Below are 16285 nucleotides of genomic sequence, written 5' to 3'. Positions count from 1 at the left end.
GCACTCCTGAGAGAAGAGATGCCATGCTTTTCTTCCAAAATACGCAGAGCAGCGACAGCATTTGCAGCGTTATCGTGGACAACTACATTTACATTGGCCATGGATATCTCAAACTTTTCAGCTGCTTTTTCCACCCAGTTAGCAATGTTTTCAGCTGTGTGCCGATCTTCAAGTGGCATAGTGGTCAGATTGTACGATGTAAGATTCCAGTCTTCATTGATGAAGTGGCATGTGACACCCAAGTATGCCTCTGTGGCAATGCTGGTCCATGCGTCTGTGGTGAGAGCTATTTTTGATTTCACATCTTTGAGTCACGCTTTCAATCTTTCAAAATTCTCCTCATATTTCTTCTCCATCAGCTTAGTGAAATGGGACCTGGAGGGAAGCGTGTATCCTGGGTAAAACGTGTTGATCATCTCACAAAATCCTTGACCGTCTACAATAGAGAGGTCTCCTATCTTTTACAAGTTGAGTATGTTATTGGTATATGCAATGACCATTTGGGGTGTGCAAACAGTGACATCCTCTTTATGGAAGAAGAACTCCTGTACACAGCTTTGCCTCTTCCTGAGAAAAAAATAACAAAAAACACACACACACACACACACAATAATAATTAACATTTAGGAACCTAAACCAAGTTCAACCAACATGAAATCAATCTATGAATGCTCAATGCTAATAATGTACTTGAACTGTGTATTTCAAAGAGGGTACGGGTAGGGTAGTAAATGTCTGCAATAAATTAATATTATTATATTGTTGCTGCTCTGCGTATTTTGGAAGAAAAGCATGGCATCTCTTCTCTCAGGTGTGCTGGTCATACATTGCAGTTAGTTGTCAATGTCAACCATTCCCTGATGGCCACTACAAAAAAGCAATTGGCAAAGCATAGCACACAGCAACACATATGGGTTGGGTACCCCTGAGCATGCACTAATAATGATGTATCATCTGTAATTATTTACTAGCAGCATATATTAATTGACCACATCCAAAACACAATTTGTATTGTAATAATAATTACTCCCATTGTCTCCCAAAACTAAAAAAATACTACTTACAAAGTTGGCTCGTCCATTTGAGGTCGTAGAGCGCCAGGATGTTTTCTTCTGAGGTGCTCGTGCATCGCAGTAGTGCTGCCGTGGTACGCCATTTCGGTTTTGCAGAGGGAACAAAGGACCATTTTATCTGGTCTCTGTTTAAAGAATTCCCATACCTTTGAAAGTCGTGGTCTGGCTGTTCGTGCTGCACCGGAACTTTCCCCATTCCTGGGAGCAGGAGGAGTAGCAGCCGCCACCATTACCGCCATTTACTCACGAGATGAGACGAGCGTGACACGTCGACGTCTTTCATGCACGTCAACGTATGTTCGTAGTCGATTACGTCAACGCGTTGTGGCAGCTCTATCCTACATCCTACTTACCTCTGTACACAGCCCTACATCCTACTGACTTCTGTACACAGCCCTACATCCTACTGACCTCTGTACACTGACCTACATCCTACTGACCTCTGTACACTGACCTACATCCTACTGACCTCTGTACACTGACCTACATCCTACTGACCTCTGTACACTGACCTACATCCTACTGACCTCTGTACACTGACCTACATCCTACTGACCTCTGTACACTGACCTACATCCTACTGACCTCTGTACACTGACCTACATCCTACTGACCTCTGTACACTGACCTACATCTTACTGACCTCTGTACACTGCCCTACATCCTACTGACGTCTGTACGCTGCCCTACATACTACTGATCTCTGTACGCTGTCCTAAATACTACTGACCTCCTGTGCACTGGCCTACGTCCTACTGACCTCTGTAAACTGCTCTACATATTACTGACTTCTGTACACTGCTCTAAACTACTGATCTCTGTACACTGCCTTACCTACTATTGGCCTCAGTACACTGCCCTACATTCTACTATCTTGTAATTGGCCACCAGGACACGTCTCAGGAGGGATTTTGTCCCACTCCTTTTTGCAGATCCTCTCCAAGTCATTAAGGTTTTGAAGCTGATGGTTGGTAACTCGAAGCTTCAGCTCCCTCCACATATTTTCTATGGGATTAAGGTCTGGAAACTGGCCAGGCCACTCCAGGACCTTAATGTGCTTCTTCTTGAACCACTCCTTTGTTGCCTTGGCCGTGTGTTTTGGGTCATTGTCATGCTGGAATACCCATTCATGACCCATTTTCAATGCCCTGGCTGAGGGAAGGAGGTTCTCATCCAAGATTGGACATGGCCCCATCCATTGTCCCTTTGATGTGGTGAAGTTATGTTGTCCCCTTAGCAGAAAAACACTCCTAAAGCATAATGTTTCCACCTCCATTTTTGATGGTGGGGATGGTGTTCTTGGGGTCATAGGCTTCATTCCTCCTCCAAACACAGTGAGTTGAGTTGATGCCAAAGAGCTTAATTTTGGTCTCATCTGACCACAACACTTTCACCCAATTCTCCTCTGAATCATTCAGATGTTCATTAGCAAACTTCAGAAGGACCTGTACATGGGCTTTCTTGAGTAGGGGGGCCTTGCCGGCGCTGCAAGATTTCAGTCCTTCACGGCGTAGTGTGTTACCAATTGTTTTCTTGATGACTATGGTCCCAGCTGCCTTGAGATCATTGACCAGATTCTCCCGTGTAGTTCTGGGCTGAATCCTCACCATTCTCATGATCATTGAAACTCCACAAGGTGAGACCTTGCATGGAGCCCCAGACCGAGAGAGATTGACAAATATTTTGTGTTTCTTCCATTCCACTAAGTGCCGGTTCACACAGGGGTGACTCAGATCCGACTTCAAGTCGCCCCAAGTCACCTCAGGTCGCACAACATGTAGAAATCAATGTAAGTGAATGAGAGCTGTCTTAATGCACACTACTGAAGTCGCTCCGACTTCAGAAAAGGTTCCTGTACTACTTCAATTCGACTTGTAGGCGACTGGTACCCATTGATTTCAATGGAGGTCGCCTCCAAGTCGGATCTCCGTCTATACGGAGGCGACTCTCAGAGAATTATCAGCTCTCAAAAGGAGTTCCCCCCTGAGAGCTCATTCTCTGATTGGCCACGGCAAGTCGCCTGGCCTGGGGCGACTTAGTGTTGTAAGTCGCGTCCAAGTCCCCTCCAAGTCACGTCCAAGTTGCCTCCAAAAGTCGTGTTGCCCCTGTGTGAACCGAGCCTTGTCACCCTCTCTAAAAGCTTCTTGGCGATGGTCTTGTAGCCCGTTCCAGCCTTTGTGTAGGTCTACAATCTTGTCCCTGACATCTCTGGACAGCACTTTGGTCTTGGCCATGGTGGAGAGATTGTTTTTGTGGACAGGTGTCCTTTATACAGGTAACAAGCTGAGATTAGGAGCAATCCCTTTTAAGAGAGTGCTCCTAATCTCAGCTCGTTACCTGTATAGAAGGCACCTGGGAGCCAGAAATCTTGCTGATTGATAGGGGGATCAAATACTTATTTCACTCATTAAAATGCAAATCAATTTCTAACTTTTTTTGAAATGTGTTTTTCTGGATTTCAGCTGGGGATCAAATACTTTTTTCCCTCGCTGTACCTACGCAATTTTTATTTTTATTTTTATATGGCAGTTCTATAGCAGATAACAATTTTGTGAAGTAATCATCATTTTTAATTGAATTATATAACCTAAAGAAACAAGACTTGCATCATGCGCATGGCAGTTCCTATTAGGACACCCTAGAGCCGGTTGGTTCTGTACATTGATGTAGGCTGACTCACAGTGAAAATATTGTAACCAGCACCTGTCGCTGCAGCTGTGCTCCGATTTCAACATCTGATCCCCGCCTCCTCCTGACTTGTTGGCTGTTACTCCGTGCGCTGCTAAGTGCAAAGCGTCTGGGAGAGGGCAAAAGCCAGAGACTGTTTATTTGCTCTGAAGAGACAAACCGTTATCGGAGGAAAAAAAAAATCAAATAAAAATGTGCTAGCACATCAGACATGCACACATTGATCTCATTGGCCGTGCGCTTTAACTTGGTTGGTCTTGACAGAAGGTTATGGGGCAGGTAAAGGAATATTCATCATAAACTGTATTTTTATATTAGAAGAACTTTTGTAGATGATATCTGACCAGCCCATTTTCAGGGTTTTATTCTTATACGGGGACTTATACATTGCATGTGTGTTTTTATATATGTGTACCTTCAGATGAACTTTGTACAAGCTGAGTTTTTCTATCGGGTGCTGTGTTTTGTAGTCATTGCATGTGAAGTGCAGATTGAAGTTGCTTATGGATGGGATTTATTATAGTTGGGTCATCTATCAGACTTTGAGGTTGATTTTACTAAAACTAGAGAGTGCAAAATCTGGTGCAGCTGTGTGCATGGTGGTCAATTGGCTTCTAATGTCAGCTTGTTCAATCAGGCCTGGTTCACACTGGTGCGACTTTAGGAGCACATGTCGCATGACGTGTACAAATCGATGGTTTCCTATAGGGAATGCATCAAAATTTTGGCAGTCGAAAATAAACTGCTGAAAATTGTGTTTTCGGCACATTGCTGATAGGAAAATATTGCCGAAAATGGGGCGGGCCCTCGCCCTCTGGTGTCGCCCATTGTGGGGGCGTCTTCCTGGCTCGCCCCAGTCCTCCTTCCTCCCACAGAGCGTCGATCTTCGTGTGTCACGGAGCTGAATTGCACGGGCCGCAGTAACAATGTCCCGCCTCCTGTGACAGATGACACACTGATCCAATGGTGGGACATTGAATCAGAGTGACGTGATCACAGGAGGCGGGACATTGTTACTGCAGCCCGGAGACTAGGGACATGATACAAGAGATTGGTTAGAGACTGCGCAGGCAGGCTGCATCTGACGGGCACTGGTGTGGCTGCATTGATCTCCTTTATTATGTCTGCAGTCTCTGACCATCTCCTGTATCATCTCTGCAGTCTCTGACCATCTCCTGTATCATGTCTGCAGTCTCTGACCATCTCCTGTATCATTGTCTGCAGTCTCTGACCATCTCCTGTATCATTGTGTGCAGTCTCTGACCATCTCCTGTATCATTGTCTGCAGTCTCTGACCATCTCCTGTATCATTGTCTGCAGTCTCTGACCATCTCCTGTATCATTGTGTGCAGTCTCTGACCATCTCCTGTATCATTGTCTGCAGTCTCTGACCATCTCCTGTATCATTGTCTGCAGTCTCTGACCATCTCCTGTATCATTGTGTGCAGTCTCTGACCATCTCCTGTATCATTGTCTGCAGTCTCTGACCATCTCTTGTATCATTGTCTGCAGTCTCTGACCATCTCCTGTGTCATCGTCTGCAGTCTCTGACCATCTCCTGTATCATTGTCTGCAGTCTCTGACCATCTCCTGTATCATTGTCTGCAGTCTCTGACCATCTCCTTTATCATTGTCTGCAGTCTCTGACCATCTCTTGTATCATTGTCTGCAGTCTCTGACCATCTCCTGTATCATTGTCTGCAGTCTCTGACCATCTCCTGTATCATTGTCTGCAGTCTCTGACCATCTCCTGTATCATTGTCTGCAGGCTCTGACCATCTCCTGTATCAGATGGTTAGAGACTGAATTGCCGACTGAATTTTCTTGCGCTTTTCTTGCACCCAAGGCGCCAATAATGGCCAACAATAAATTAATATTAATTTAAATTGATGATATAATTAAAAAGACAAATATAATACAATTGTATATAAAAATATAAATATTTTTTTTTAAAACCTGTTTATTTTCGGTATCGGCTTTGGTTTTCGGCCTAGTGCATCCTTCATTTTCGGTTTTGGCACCAAAATTTCCATTCGGCGCACCCCTAGTTCCCTAACACCCCTTTCACACCAGGGCGTTTTGCAGGCGCTATAGCGTTAGAAATAGCGCCTGCAATCCGCCCTAAAGAAGCTGCACCATTGTGTGTAGTGTGAAAGCCCCGAGGGCTTTCACACTACAGCGGTCCGCTGGCAGGACGTCAGAAAAAAGTCCTGCCAGCAGCTTCTTTTCAGCGGTGAAGGTGCGGTGTGTTTACCGCTCCTCCACCGCTGCTCCCCATTGAAATCAATGGGGCAGCGCTGTAATGCCACCGTCAAAACGCCGCTATTGCGGCGTATTGCCGGTGGTTTTAACCCTTTCGCGGCTGCTAGCGGGGGGTAAAAGTGGCCCACTAGCAGCCGAAATGTGCCGCAAATCCGGCGGTAAAACGCCGCTAAAAATAGGGGCGTTTTACCGCCGACGCAAAGGGCGGTGTGGTGTAAAACGGGTCTTAGAGAATCATCTTAACTGGTCAGACACAAGGCGGTCTGACTTTGAAAAAGGTTCCTGCATGACTTTGGTCCATTTTCAGTCCATTCAATATCATTGGAGTCGGATCAAAGTTGAATCCCAGTCCTAACCATCCGACATGGTGATTACAGCAGCAAAAAAAAAAAAATTCTGTCACACTGTGACTGTTTTGATTGGTCAAAGGGCAAGTCGGAGCAAAATCGTATCCTGTTCATTCAAGTCAGATCGACCGTCTTACAACAGTCGTGACGTACCAGTGTGAACCCGGCCTTAAAGTGGTTGTAAAGCTTAAGACCCCTTTCACACCAGGGCATTTTGCAGGCGCTATAGCGTTAGAAATAGCGCCTGCAATCCGCCCTAAAAGAAGCTGCACCATTGTCTGTAGTGTGAAAGCCCTGAGGGGACTAGGGGTGCCCTGAGGGCTTTCACACTACAGCGGTGCGCTGACAGGATGTCAGGAAAAAGTCCTGCCAGCAGCTTCTTTGGAGCGGTGAAGGAGCGGTGTGTTTACCACTCCTCCACCGCTGCTCCCCTTTGAAATCAATGGGGCAGCGCTGTAATACCGCCGGCAAATGCCGCTATTGCGGCGTATTGCCGGCGGTTTTAACCCTTTCTCGGCCGCTAGCGATGGGTAAAAGCGCCCAGCTAGCGGTCGAAATGCTCTGCAAATCCGGCGGTAAAACGCTGCTAAAAATAACGGCGTTTTACCGCCCACGCTAAGGGCGGTGTGGTGTGAAAGGGGTCTTAGGCTCTGTTCACATCTAGGCATTGCAATTCTACATGCGTTTTTGCAGCGTTTTTGTACAGGCGTTTTGAAGTTCACCAGTGTAACCGAATTAAGCATGTAATCTGCCAAAAAAGAAGCTTCTGTACTTATTTGAGTGACGGACGTTTTGCTGTAGGTGGCAGAACGCTCAGGGGCCATTGAAATGAATGGGATTTGTCTGGTTGGGTGTTTTTAGAGCTGAGGCTTAGAGCAGAAAACCCCCTAGGTGTGAATGGAGCCCTACGTTTTTTTGGGACTGCTCTGTGCAAAAGCATTGCACAGAGTAGGTAAGTATAGGCATGTTTGTTATTTTAATACCAAAAAAAAAAAAAAAAACCTTTGCAACCACTTCAGCCCAGAAGGATTTACCCCTTCCTGACCAGGCCATTTTTTTTTTTTTGCAATATTGGAACTGTGTTGGTTTAACTGACAATTGCGCGGTCGTGCGATGTTGTACCAAAACAAAATTATTGTCCTTGTTCCCCACAAATAGAGCTTTCTTATGGTGGTATTTGATCACCTCTGTGGTTAAATTTTTTAGTGCTATAAACAAAAAAAGACCAACAATTTTGAAAAAAAAAAACAAAATGTTTTACTTTCTGCTATAAAACTTTTCCAAAAAACAATGTAAAAAAATAAATAAAATGTATTCATCAGCTTTGGCCAATATGTATTCTGCTATATATTTTTGGTAAAACAAATCACAATAATCGTATATTGACAAAATCGAGGGAAAGATTTTAAGGCATTTTTATTATTTTTTATTTTTTCTAGTAATCAGTGATTTTTAGCTGGACTGCAACATTGCGGCGGACAGATCGGACACCTAACATTTTTTTTTTTGCACTCTTTTGGGAACCAGTGACACTATTACAGTAATCAATGCTAAAAAAAATATGCACTGTTATTGTACCAATGACACTGGCATGGAAGGGGTTAAATATCTTCCCTGCAGGTGTTTTCTAACAGTATGGGGGACTGTGTGACTGGGGAAACACACAGATCTGCCTTCCTGCTTAGCAGAAAGACAGGATCTGTGTGATCTTCCCTGTCAGAACGGAGATCTTCCTTGTTTACACAGGCAGATCCCCGTTCTGTCACTGTGGGGAACGATCATGGGTGGCTGGCAGACATCCAAGGCTGCTGGACCTGCTGATTGGCTCCCCAGCTGGCCAAGCTACGACAATTTCCGGGAACGTGCCATGTTGCAGCGGTATAATGACGGCGGCAAGCAGTTAAGCTTTGACAAAAAAACCTGGAAGCTGATTGGTTTCTATGCAGAGCTGCACCAGATTTTACACTCTTCAGTTTTAGTAAATTGACCTCTCTAACCACTTAAGGACCGCCTCCTGCACATATACGTCGGCAGAATGGCACGGCTGGGCACAAGCACGTACCTGTATGTTTTTAAGTGCCCAGCCGTCGGCGGCGCGCTCCCGACCCGGTCCCGAGCTCTGTGGCCGTGGGACCAATAGACCCGATCGCCGCCGGTGTCCCGCGATCGGGTCACAGAGCTGAAGAACGAGGAGAGGTCTGTGTAAACAAACCTCTCCCCGTGCTTCCTACTGTGGCTGTCACCGATCATCTTTTCCCTTTTATAGGGAAAGACGATCAGTGACGTCACATGCCAGGCCACGCCCCCCTACAATAAAAAAACACACAACGTCATACATAACACTACACTGCCCCCTAGTGGTTATAGGGGTTGTAAAGGTAAATGTTTTTTCCCCTTAATGCATTCTATGCATTAAGGTGAAAAAACATCTGACACTGCCTGCGCCCCCAGCCCCCCCGTTTTACTTACCTCACCCCTGGAAAATCCCACGCTCGTCCCCCGACGTCCTTTCCACCATTCAGCTTGGCCGTTGATTGGCTGGAGTGGATGGATGGAAAGCAGCGCAGCCATTGGCTCGCGCTGCTGTCAATCACATCCAATGACGCGGAGCACCAGGGGGCGGGGCCGTGTGATACAGCGAGCGGCTATAGCCACCGGCTGTATCACGGGAGCGTGCCCGCAGATGCTTCTCACCATGTGAGGGAGCTCGCATGAACGTGAGAAGCACCTGCGGGAGGAAGCAGAGACAGCCGCCGAGGGACCCCAGAAGAGCAGGTTCGGGGCCACTCTGTGCAAAACGAGCTGCATTGTGGAGGTAAGTATAACATGTTTGTTATTTAAAAAAAAAAAAAACTTTTTCAATCCCTTTAACTCCTTCACTGCCAGTGTCATTTACACAGGAATCAGTGCATTTAAATAGCACTGATTGCTGTATATATGACAATGGTCCCATAACTGTGTAAAAAGTGTCCGATGTGTTCGCCACAATGTCGCAGTCACGATCAAAATCGCTGATCGCCGTCATTACTAGTAAAAAAAAAAAAAATGCTATAAAACTATCCCCTATTTTGTAAACGCTATAACTTTTGCGCAAACCAATCAATAATCGCTAATTGCGATTTTATTTTATTTTATTTTTTTACCAAAAATATGTAGAAGAATACGTATCGGCCTAAACTGAGGAAAAAAATGTTTTTTTTATATATTTTTTGGGGATATTTATTATAGCAAAAAGTAAAAAATATTGCATTTTTTTTCAAAATTGGCGTTCTATTTTTGTTTATAGGGCAAAAAATAAAAAACGCAGAGGTGATTAAATGCCACCAATAGAAAGCTCTATTTGTGGGGGAAAAAAAGGACGCCGATTTTGTTTGGAAGCCACGTCGCACAACCGCGTAATTGTCAGTTAAAGCGACGCAGTGCCGAATCGCAAAAAGGAGCCTGGTCCTTTGGCTGCAAATTGGTCTGGGGCTTAAGTGGTTAAAGCAGAGTTCCAGGCTAAAATGCATTTTTTGAATATCTTTTTTTTTTCCTAGTCATTTCCGAAATTGTATCTACACCCCCCCCCCCCCCCCAGTGCCTTCTGGGACCTGTGTGTGTCCCAGAAGACGAAAGGACCATTCCGAAGGTGCAGCGAGACTTACACCTGCGCAGTAGGAAACCTGCTGTGAAGGTTCCACTGCCGGTTTCCCTTACTTGCAAAAGCTGGCACCTGCATCCCAAGCTGATGGACGAATCGGCCGACATCGTGGGCTCCCTGGGTCAGGTAAGTATCCTTGTATTAAAAGTCAGCAGCTGCAGTATTTGTGGCTGTAGAGCATGTGAGGGCCTGAGGGAGAAATGCGTTGGAAGGGTGACTGGCCAGGTTGCTGAGTCAATCCTTCACTGCAATTGCCGGCAGAGAGATAAGTGCACATACGTTTCTGCCAATAAAACCACATGGTTAAAAACATGAGTTGGCATTAAAGTTGGACTCTAGACTGATATCAACAGATACATAATGAAGCGGATTAGTGTCATGGAAATACAAACTGCACTAAGTTATGTTCAAACTTGAAAAATAGCTGCAACATACCATGTGATGTAATAACATAGCGTAAAAAATAATAATAATATAATAATAATAATATTAATTAATACAATTATTATTAATAATATTTTTTTCCCCATTTATTGATAGGAAAAAAAAAATGGTGAGAAATGAAAAATTAAAGTCCACAATTGCTCAAGATGATCCAATCTCACTCCATATTATGTGCTGTGAATCAATAATATGATGGATATTTCAAATAGAAAGGTGTGCCCTGTCCAGACCCAGTGGGGGGGAGGGAAGGTGACAAACAAACCTCCCCCCAAGCGGTAGGTGGCATCAGCCCCCCCACTCGCTGTCTGGCGGTCGGTCCGGCACTTACCCCATCTAGGTGGCAGGCAGCGGCTCCTGTGTCCTCTCCTCCATCACGGTGGCTTCTGCTATGTGTCTGCACTCCTCCTCCTCCTAGGCGTCCAATAGGATCATCTGTCCTTTCAGCCAATCGGGTGACGGGTCTCAAGACCCGCTTCCTGATTGGCTGAAAGGAGGATCCGCGTTACAGTAGCGAATGTTCATTCGCTATTGTAACACACCTGGGTGGGCTTGGTTGGCATTCTCTGCACCCCGCGCCCACCCTATTTTGAAGCCTGTTAGAGCCTCTGCCCCTGTCCAGACCTCCAGTGATCACCACAAGGCTTACTGGATAAGAGCTGCACGATTCTGGATAAAATGAGAATCACTATTTTTTTGCTTAGAATAAAGATCACGATTCTCAGCGTAACATCATCTTTCACTTTATATACAAAAAAAAATAATTGGCTCGCTTTACTGTTTAGTTTTTTTTTATTCATTGTAGTGTATGTTTTTTTCCCCAAATAATTGCATTTTGAAAGACCGCTGCGCAAATACAGTGTGACATAAAATATTACAACGACCACCATTTTATTCCCTAGGGTCTGTGCTAAAAAATATATATATAATGTTTGGGGATTCTAATTTTCTAGAAAAAAAATACCGATTTAACTTGTAAGCAACAAGTGTCAGAAAAAGGCTTATGCCGCGTACACACGACCGGACGTTCCGGCAGACTAGGTCTTCCCGACGGACTTTCCGAATGAACGGACTTGGCCACACACAATCACACCAAAGTCCGACGAATTCGAACTGGATGACGTACGTCTGGACCAAAATCAGGAAGTTCATAGCCAGTAGCCAATAGCTGCCCTAGCGTCGGTTTTCATCCGTCGGACTAGCATACAGACGAAGTCCGTCTGATTTTTAGACAGCAAAGGTTCGATGAAGCCCACACACGATCGAATTGTCCGGCGGATTTGTTCCGTCAGACCTTTGCTGTCAAAAAGTCCGGCCGTGTGTGCACGGCATCCGTCTTTTTAACTGGTTAAACTGACCTCATTTACAGACCGAAGTTCATCCCTTTTGTTTTGAAAGAACCAAATGTTTCTTATCTCTCATTGCTGAGCAGTGTTGTGATAAACTTTTTCCGGCTTTTTTTTTTTTTCTCTCTTTGACAGCTGTGAGCAGAGAACAGCTCTGCAAATGAATTGTGGAAGTACCTGATTAAGTTTGTGGGGGGGGGGGGGGGGTTGAATTGAGATTGCAATTTTATTAATTTATTTATTTTATCGTGCAGCTCTACCGGATATTGAGCATCCACTACAGAAGGTCAATAAAGGCATGTACTGCCATACTGCCCTTAGATCCTCAATATAGGTGAACCATCATGGACAGAATCGCTGCACACCACGATGGCTGGCTACTCCGCAGAGCATATTTTAGGAACAAACAATAAGGCTCCACATAGCGTAACTCCATATTAACTATAAATTTATTGAACAAGAAAACAATGTACCACTTACATCTCACATGTTCTTCAAATAAAACAGGTGGAGCCTGTTGTGACATCACGACGTTCGATACTGGAAGCGTCCAGAAAGCTATTCTGTGTACATCCACGGATTTATTTTGACAAGTGCTTTTTATATATATATATATAATATGCAACACAATCTGTGTCTGTCTTCATTTCAGGCTGTAAAGCAACAATATGAGATTATTTTAAAGGGGGATTCTTTTCTATACTAACTGTAGTTCAAATATTACCTGAATTGTGAACTTACCATCACACTGTCTTGTTTCTTGTTTTTGTCTTCTGATTTTAGAGATGACTTGAGATGTTGACAACTTGTGCGTCAAGGTGGATGGGCCCCAGCCAAAGATGGCTTCTGAACTCTGCCAGACCATCATTGTGGCCAAGTTGGAAAGGCACAAAAATCTCTTCTTAAATTATCGAAACCTAAACCATTTTCCTCTGGAGCTTCTGAAGGATGAAGGGCTTCAGTACCTTGAGAGGCTTTACATGAAGAGAAACTCATTAACTACACTGGTAGGTATTACATGGAGAGGGTAGACCCTTTTTTTTTTTTTTACTGCTTTTGTTGTCATTTTTCAAGTTGTATCAGAGCTGCACAGTTACATCGTTTTGTAAATCTCCTGTGTTCAGAAAGCCATTTTTATCTAAATTGTGAGATAGTTACCAAAATGATGGGGGTTTTCACCAGCCAAGTACTGCACATGGAGGAAATTCCAGGAGTGGCGAGACTTTTGCATTTATTGTTTAGTTCCTGAGTCGTTGTGTTTGTCGGGTGGTCTACTTGTTCTTTTCATGGTGAACACTAATATCATATTTTTTTTTTTTTTTTATTCTTTATCTATTTAATTTTTCAAAAGCTTTTATTACAAACAAGAAAGAAAAGGGGAAACCACAATACCATAAATATAAAAAAGAAAAAAACATAGCCATTATATTTTTGATGAGTTTTGTCTCTTTCCTGCTGTTCTTCTATCAAAAGAAAAAGGACCCCATCCTCCTAATTTTTACCTTTCATAATTTTCACTTTTCCCCCTTTTCTCCCCCTACTCAACCCATACCCCTCCCGGCCCTCTAAGCCACACTCCATATTATGTGGGTGGGAAGGCGGGGAGCCCCCCCCCCCCCCATCCTCCCCTCCTACAGCCCAAATACCTCGCTATATTTCTTCGTTAACTTTAAATAGCTTCCATCCCTCCCATTTCTTCTGGGACACTCTACTTCCACTCTCCTCATCTACTCCAAGTCCTTCCATTCTATATATTTCATCTACCGTATTTATCGGCGTATAACACGCACTTTTTCCCCCCCTAAAATCAGGGGGAAATCGGGGGTGCGTGTTTCCTTAAACTTCCCTCCTAAAAGTTTTTTTTTCTTTTAAATTCCCTCCTAAACTTGGGGTGCGTGTTATATGCCGATAAATACGGTACTTTTTCTAGCCACTCCCTTTCTTTGGATGCTTCTGTTTCCTTCCATTTTTTTGGGATCAGGCTCTTTGCCGCATTTATCAAGCAACTTATGAGGGAGTTTCTATACTCTTTTATTGGAGTGTCTATGCCATGGAAAAGACATGCCCAAGAATTTTCTGGTATCTGGGTTTTGGTTATTACTTTTATATATCCTAGTATTTCTCTCCAGAACTCTTTAATCTTTGGGCAATTCCACCATATGTGTGCCATATTCCCTAGTTGTCCACAGCCCCTTCAGCATTTCCCAGATTGTCCCGCTTGATATTTTGCCACTATATCTGGTGTCTTATACCACCTTATTAAACATATATAGTTTGTTTCTATCACCCTAATATTTTTGGTAGTTCCGTGTGCCAACTTCAAAATTTTCTCTATATTCTGCTTCTCACCCCATGGTCCTATTTCTTCTTCCCATTTTTTTATGTATGTTGGCACCTTCACCCCACCATACCTGCCTGAGATGTTTTTCCCTCACATATCCGCTCAAAGGCTGTCAGTTTTTCTCCATCTCTCAGCGGTTGTGGTAGCACTGAGACGAAATGTCTGAGCTGGAGGAACCGCCATCCATTTAAAGTGGTTCTGCACCTAAAAAAAAAAAAGATTAAAAGCCAGCAGCTACTAATATTGCAGCTGCTGACTTTTAATAAAATCACACTTGCCTGTCCCAGGGTCCAGCGATGTCGGCGGCAGGTGACGAGCGATCGCTCGTCTCGTTGCTGCCCCCGCCGCCATCCTCTGTCAGGGAATCGGGAAGTGAAGCCTGGCGGCTTAACTGCCCGGTTCCCTACTGCGCATGCGCGAGTCGCGCTGCGCTTCTCTTCAGATCCCCGCTGGGTCCTGGGAACTGTGTGTTTCCCAGCACACAACGGGGGGGGGGGCGTCTGCGGCGGTCTGCCCGGAAGTGGGTGCAGATACCTGGATTATCCAGGTAACTGCACCCCCCTCCCCCCCTGAAAGGTGCCGATTGTGGCACCGGAGGGGGGGAGGGATCAGATTAGCGGAACTACCCCTTTAGGGTGAAGAACTGCTTTAAGTCTAGCCAATCTTTTTCTTTCATGATGAACACTAATATCTGATCAGATTCAATATCAATACTGGAAAATGTGACTTGGGTAAGACCAGAAAAATGGTTGTTATTCCATTCATTTTATGCCGCACCAAAGTGACTGTGCCCCTGAAGCAAGGAGAACAGCAGAAACTGAGCTAAACCACTTGCCAACTGCACTATAGCCGAATGATGGCTACAGTGCGGTCGTCCAGTTCTTGGAGGGGTCGTCTAATTATGTCCTCCCAGAACCATGCCTCCCCCCCCCACCCCCACACACACACACAACTCCTGTGGCCAGCTGATCGCCGATCAGGGAAAAGGGCCAATACCACGCGATCAGCTGTGTCTAATCACCGCTGTTTAACCACTTCAGCCCCGGAAGGATTTACCCCCTTCCTGACCAAGCCCTTTTTTTGCGATTCGACACTGTGTCGCTTTAACTGACAATTGCGCGGTCTCACTCTACGGTCAACACAGATGACAAGGGGGCACTTTTTATGTCTAGAGGAAAAGAGATTTCATCTCCAAATACAGAAAGGTTTCTTCACAGTACGAGCTGTGAAAATGTGGAATAGACTCCCTGCAGAGGTGGTTCTGGCCAGCTCAGTAGATTGCTTTAAGAAAGGCCTGGATTATTTCTTAAATGTACATACCGTAATATAACTGGGTACTGACATTTTATAGGTAAAGTTGATTCGGGGAAAATCTGATTGTCTCTGGGGGATCAGGAAGGATTTTTTTTCCCCTGCTTTAGCAAATTGGATAATGCTTTGGGGTTTTTCGCCTTCCTCTGGATCAACTGTGGGTATAGGATTGTGTATATGGGATTGTTTGATATTATTTTTTATTTATTTATTTTTATGGTTGAACTACATGGCCTTGTGTCTTTTTTTTCAACCTGACTTACTATGTAACTATGTGCGACAATGTACCCAAACAAAATTCCCCTTTTTTCCCACAAATAGAGCTTTCTTTTGGTGGTATTTGATCACCCCTACGGTTTTTATTTTTTGCGCTATAAACCGAAAAAGAGCGACAATTTTGAAAAAAAAAAAAGCAATTTTTTTTTACTTTTTGCTATAATATCCCCCAAAAAATATAAAAATACAAATTTTTTCCACAGTTTAGGCCAATATAATATAATATCTATATTCTTTCACATATTTTTTTTGAAAGGAAAAAAAATCGCAATAAGCGTATATTGATTGGTTTGCGCAAAAGTTATCACATCTACAAAATAGGGGATAGATTTATGGCATTTTTATTATTATTTTTTTCAATAGTAATGGCGGCGATCTGTGATTTTTATCATGACTCCAGCATTGCGGCGGACAGATCGGACACTTTTCACACTATTTTGGGACCATTGACATTTATACAGCGATCAGTGCTATGAAAATGCACCAATTACTGTGTAAATGTCACTGGCAGGGAAGGGGTTAAACACTAGGGGGGGCAATCAAGGATATAAATGCGTTCC

General features: G+C 44.2%; 1 protein-coding gene across 2 annotated transcripts in view; it reads left to right on the top strand.

Annotated features, from left to right (window-relative positions):
- LOC143959303 (leucine-rich repeat-containing protein 28) overlaps nt 1-16285 on the top strand; it is a 112122-nt gene that overhangs the window by 36838 nt on the left and 58999 nt on the right. Inside the window, exons 1-2 of one of the 2 annotated variants that reach the window (XM_077467994.1) lie at nt 3851-4040; nt 12581-12804. In XM_077467994.1, the coding sequence (XP_077324120.1) occupies nt 12637-12804 (168 nt within the window). In that variant the 5' untranslated portion in view covers nt 3851-4040; nt 12581-12636. Of the gene's footprint in view, nt 1-3850; nt 4041-12580; nt 12805-16285 lie in introns of those variants that run through there. The other variant, XM_077467995.1, reaches the window with a different exon arrangement.

The sequence above is a fragment of the Lithobates pipiens genome, unplaced genomic scaffold (assembly GCF_037356315.1).
Source record: "Lithobates pipiens isolate NorthernLeopardFrog02 unplaced genomic scaffold, aLitPip1_a1.2 Scaffold_7, whole genome shotgun sequence".
Lineage (NCBI taxonomy): Eukaryota > Metazoa > Chordata > Amphibia > Anura > Ranidae > Lithobates > Lithobates pipiens.
The sequence above is the reverse complement of the archived record's forward strand: the minus strand, read 5'-3'. Positions and strand labels throughout refer to the sequence as shown.